General features: G+C 49.8%; 1 protein-coding gene across 1 annotated transcript; it reads left to right on the top strand.

Annotated features, from left to right (window-relative positions):
- The first annotated feature begins 882 nt into the window (after nucleotides 1–882).
- On the top strand, nucleotides 883–4881 carry tent5bb (terminal nucleotidyltransferase 5Bb). The gene is made up of 2 exons (XM_066674909.1): nucleotides 883–1163; nucleotides 2838–4881. Exons 1-2 carry the CDS (start codon nucleotides 1008–1010, stop codon nucleotides 3843–3845), a joined length of 1164 nt encoding a protein of 387 aa, XP_066531006.1. The 5' UTR covers nucleotides 883–1007; the 3' UTR covers nucleotides 3846–4881.
- The last annotated feature ends 231 nt before the right edge of the window (nucleotides 4882–5112 follow it).

The raw sequence follows: 5112 nt of genomic DNA, 5'->3' as shown, positions 1-5112 counted from the left end.
CCAGGTTCCGAGATCTAGAACATGGGTTTAGGGTTCTGGATTGTCAGAATTGCTCCCTGGGTTCACTGTCCTGTTCATTGTAAAGCTGCTTTATCGTGGATTGTGAGTAAAGTATCAGAGAGGGTCATGACCTGAACTGCAGCAATACGAGGATTAAATCATTAATCTGTGATAATACATTTTTGAAGTACGCCATGCCCACAGTGGAGGAGAGGGGTGTGGTCTTTTAGGGCAGAATGATGGAGGAATGTGGGTGTCGTCCTTCTCCCACACTTTAGTTATTTCAGAACACCCTTTTAATTTCTGCTCCACTTTCAAACACAACCAAGTTATTTTGGAATTAACACATTCTACAAAAGTGTGTTGATAACACTCTCTCACTGAGTTCAGGAGCCTTCATAAACCTGGAGCACTGTGGAGATCTATGGAGCACTGTGAAGGCCTCTGGAGATGCGTGGAGATCTATGGAGCACTTTGGAGGCCTGTGGAGATCTATGGAGCACTGTGGAAGCCTGTGGAGGTCTGTCTTCAGCTGTTATTTGTTTAAAATGTAATTATCTTTAATCTCCACTGTTGATGTGTTTCGAAAATTATCCATTTCTTTATCGGTTTTACTTTTAAAACAAACACACACACACACACACACACACACACACACAAAGCAGCAGTGTCTCCTTTCCCTCTCTCGCGCTCTCATTGGCTGAGGTCTCTAATATATTCAGCGAGCAGTGACCAATCAGCGCGTAGCTGTACCGTCTGTGATTCAGGTCCGCACAGATGCTCTCGGGCCCTGGAGCCAATCATCCGCGTTTATGTAAATGAGCGGCTGGATTAAAGCTGTGTGTGTGCGCGCGCGGAGGGCAGTCACTGCGCTGTCGATCTGACACGGGACGCGAGACACACTGAGTGTTTCACTGAGGAACTTTCAGCGTTTTTCTGAAACTTTTCTCTTCACCAAACTAAGCCTCCGCGTCTCTGCTCCTGTCCCGCGGGGGACACTGTGGGACATGTCTGCGGCGGGGGACTCGGAGGACAGCCGGCGCTTTGCGTCGCTCACCTGGGAACAGGTGCGGCGTCTGGACTCCATCCTCGGAGAAACTGTCCCCATCCACGGCCGCGGGAACTTCCCCACGCTCCACATCCAGCCGCGACACATAGTACAGGTCAGAGACTACACACAAACAATACACACAATACACACACACACACACACACAGACACACAATATACACACTCGCACACAAACACACAAACAATACACACACACACAGTACACACCACACAATACACACACACACACACACACACACACAGTACACACAATACACACAGACACACACACAAAACACATTATACACACACTACACATACACACATTACACACATACACACTAACACACCACCACCACGTCAGTGCCACTGCAGCGCTGAGAATGATCCACCACCACATCACATCTGCTCTGTGGGGGTCCTGAGGGGGTCTGTGGGTGTCATGAGGAGTGAAAAACTGGGGCAAAGGGGTAACAAAGGGGCAACAAAAATCCCCTCACAGGTGTGTGGAACAGTGGAACTCTGTTCTCTGGAGTGATGGAGTTCCTCTGGTGTGTGGAACTGTGTTCTCTGGAGTGATAGGGTTCCTCTGGTGTGTGGAACTGTGTTCTCTGGAGTGATAGGGTTCCTCTGGTGTGTGGAACAGTGTAACTGTGTTCTCTGGATTGATGGGGTTCCTCTGGTGTGTGGAACTGTGTTCTGTGGAGTGATGGAGTTCCTCTGGTGTGTGGAAGAGTGGAACTGTGTTCTCTGGAGTGATGGAGTTCCTCTGGTGTGTGGAACAGTGGAACTGTGTTCTCTGGAGTGATGGGGTTCCTCTGGTGTGTGGAACAGTGGAACTGTGTTCTCTGGAGTGATGGAGTTCCTCTGGTGTGTCTTTTCCTATTTGTTCTCCTTCTCCTTTCTCTATTTTTCTTCTTTTTCATTTCCTACTTTTTGCTTAAAATAAATGAGGAGGAAGATAAATAAAGGTGAGAAGTGAAGGGTGAAAGAAAGAGAACCATGTTCTGGGCAGATGTTTATTTCCAGATGCCGTTCCCTCTGTTTGTTTAAAGCTGTGATTCATTTCAGACTCCTCCCTTTTTCCAACAAACCTTCTTTTCCACTGAAGTGACAGACGAGTGTATTCCCTCGCTCCATGACTGTGGAAGGATTTAGTCCCCGGAGTGAATGGGACCCTGTGTGAAGGACATAGAGGCGGGGTTTGGAGATGTGTGAGGGACAAAGAGGTGGGGTTTGTAGACGTGTGAGGGACACAGAGGCGGGGTTTGGAGACGTATGAGGGACAAGGAGGCGGGGTTTGGAGATGTGTAAGGGACAAAGAGGCGGAGTTTGGAGACGTGAGGGACAAAGAGGTGGGGTTTGGAGACGTGTGAGAACACGGAGGCGGGGTTTAGAGATGTGTGAGGGACAAAGAAGCGGGGTTTGGAGACGTGTGAGAGACACGGAAGCGGGGTTTGGGGACATGTGAGAGAAAGAGAGAGAGAAAGAAAGAAACAGTGAGTTTGACATTATACTTAGAGTTCACAGGAGTCCAGAGAGAGAAATGAAGCCAAAATCCACAGTAACACCCCCATCCCGTCCCCTCTCTCAGCTCCATTGTCCCCTCACTGTCCCCTCTCTCAGCTCCACTGTCTCCTCACTGTCCCCTCACCAACCCCTTGCTGCAGTGACACTGACGTGGTGGTGGTGTGTTAGTGTGTGTTGTGCTGGTGCGAGTGGATCAGACACAGCAGTGCTGCTGGAGTTTTTAAACCCTTACATTAAAGTCTCTCTCTGTGCTGCAGGTGGTGAGGGCGAAGTTGGAGGAGCGTGGTGTTCCTGTACGTGACGTGAAGCTGAACGGTTCTGCAGCGAGCCACGTTCTCCACCAGGAGACGGGTCTTGGGTACAAAGACCTGGACCTGATCTTCGGCCTGAGCCTGAGCGAAGAGCGGATCTTCGGCGTGGTGCGGGACGTGGTGCTGGACAGTCTGCTGGAGTTCCTGCCAGGGGGAGTGAGTCGGGAGCGGCTGGGCGGCGTGGCACTGAGAGAGGCGTACGTCCAGAAGCTGGTGAAGGTGTGTAACGAGACAGACCGCTGGAGTCTGATCTCGCTGTGCAACAACGCAGGGAAGAACATGGAGCTGAAGTTCGTGGACTCTCTGCGGAGACAATTCCAGTTCAGCGTGGACTCCTTCCAGATCGGACTGGACTCGCTGCTACTGTTTGACCGCTGCAGCCAGGCATCAATATCCGAGCACTTCAGGCCCACGGTGCTGGGGGAGAGTGTGTATGGAGACTTCCAGGAGGCACTGGGGCACCTGCGCTCCAGGACCATCGCTACGCGGAAACCTGAGGAGATCCGGGGTGGTGGGCTGCTGAAATACTGCCACCTGCTGGCGATGGGGTTCCGTCCCGCCTCGGAGACACAGATGAAGACACTGCAGCGCTACATGTGCTCGCGCTTCTTCATTGACTTCCCCGACCTCTGCTCACAGCACCGCAAGCTGGAGGCCTACCTGCGGAACCACTTCACCGGCCTGGAGCACAAGCGCTATGACTGTCTGAGCACGCTGCGCCGCGTGGTGGATGAGAGCACCGTCTGTCTCATGGCCCACGAGAGACGGCAGACCCTCGCTCTGATCACCAGCCTTGCCCTGAGGGTCCTTGCGCAGCACAACACCGTTCCGGCCCTCGCCAACGTCACCTGCTTCTACCAGCCCGCACCCCATGTCCGAGACGTGAACTTCAGCAACTACTGTGTGGCACGTGTGCGAACTCACGTGCACCGCACCTGGCTGCCCTGCAGCTGAGAATGACCACAGAGGGCGCTGTTTATTTCAGTCTCTTAAAATTCATATTTGTTTTTGCTGAAATTCAAGACTCACTGAGGACACAGTGGAAAATTCCTCCACAGAACACGGAAAAGGCTTTTCTTTGGGACGAGACGGGGTCTTTACTCCTCCACGGAAGAAAGGATGTTATTCCTAGGGATGGGGGGCAGATGTGGGGTCGGGGTGGGGTCTAAGTGGAGAAACCTGATGAATTTCAGCCAGAACAAGAATCCAGGATAAACCTCAGTCTGTTGGAGAAGGAAGCGGAAAAACATTTTCCGAAACCAAAACCAAGAACTGGAAGCCCTGCACTGACACGGCAGACGTTCCCGAAGGACAACGGAGAGTCTGTGGTTGCCATTATACAAACAGGGAACTTTTCCACAGAGAATTCCCAAAAGAACATTTCATGCTGAAGCGGGAATTCCGGAGAATCAGGAACACTGTCTGCTCTGCTTCCTAGTGACTGTTAAACTGTTCTGTTGAATGAAAGAAGAAAACGAAAAGTTCTCATTATTCTCTCACTGATATCCCATAGACACTGCTGTACCTTAGAACCAGTTCTAGACATTCTGTGTTTAAGTCAGTGCTGAGCCTGGAAAAGCTTTAAATCTGTGAAGCACCGGAATGAAAATAATCCGCTGTAAAACCAGACTGAAAAACCAGGAAACCACTGAACAGGTTCTGGATAAAAAGGTTGTTTGACTTCCTTTTTAGTACAATATAGAACCATTATATTAAAGGTTCTTTAAAGAACCCGATCTCAAACCTAGCCCAGTTGTAGGGTGGAGCACCTCAGGGTGTGGTTATGGTTCTATGTTTACTCCTTGGTTCTCTGTAATGGCTGAAATGGTTCTTCTCCTTCTGCTGAAATGGACGCTGAGGGAGGAGGTGAAGGGTGGAAGTCTGTTCTGTCTGAAGGTTCTCTGTGTATCTAGAACCCAGGACTGAGCTTTTTGATGAAGTGGAATGTGATTTTGATTTTGATTTTTCATTAGAATTTTCCTGAAAGAGAGTGTGGTGGGATCTTCAGGGTAAGGGGAGGAGGGGCTGTGGGGGGTGTTGCTTTTCATCTCATGTCTTTTAAAGGAAATAAATGGTGGAACATGGTTCTGGTCTCAGATTTTTATTTACAAAATCATCCAGCTTCAGTAACTGGCTTTAAACCAACCATGACCAATCATAACCAACCATAACCAATCATAACCAATTACAATCAAACATAACCAATCATAATCAAATATAA

The sequence above is a fragment of the Hoplias malabaricus genome, chromosome 6 (assembly GCF_029633855.1).
Source record: "Hoplias malabaricus isolate fHopMal1 chromosome 6, fHopMal1.hap1, whole genome shotgun sequence".
Lineage (NCBI taxonomy): Eukaryota > Metazoa > Chordata > Actinopteri > Characiformes > Erythrinidae > Hoplias > Hoplias malabaricus.
This window is presented reverse-complemented; position numbering and strand designations above follow the sequence as displayed.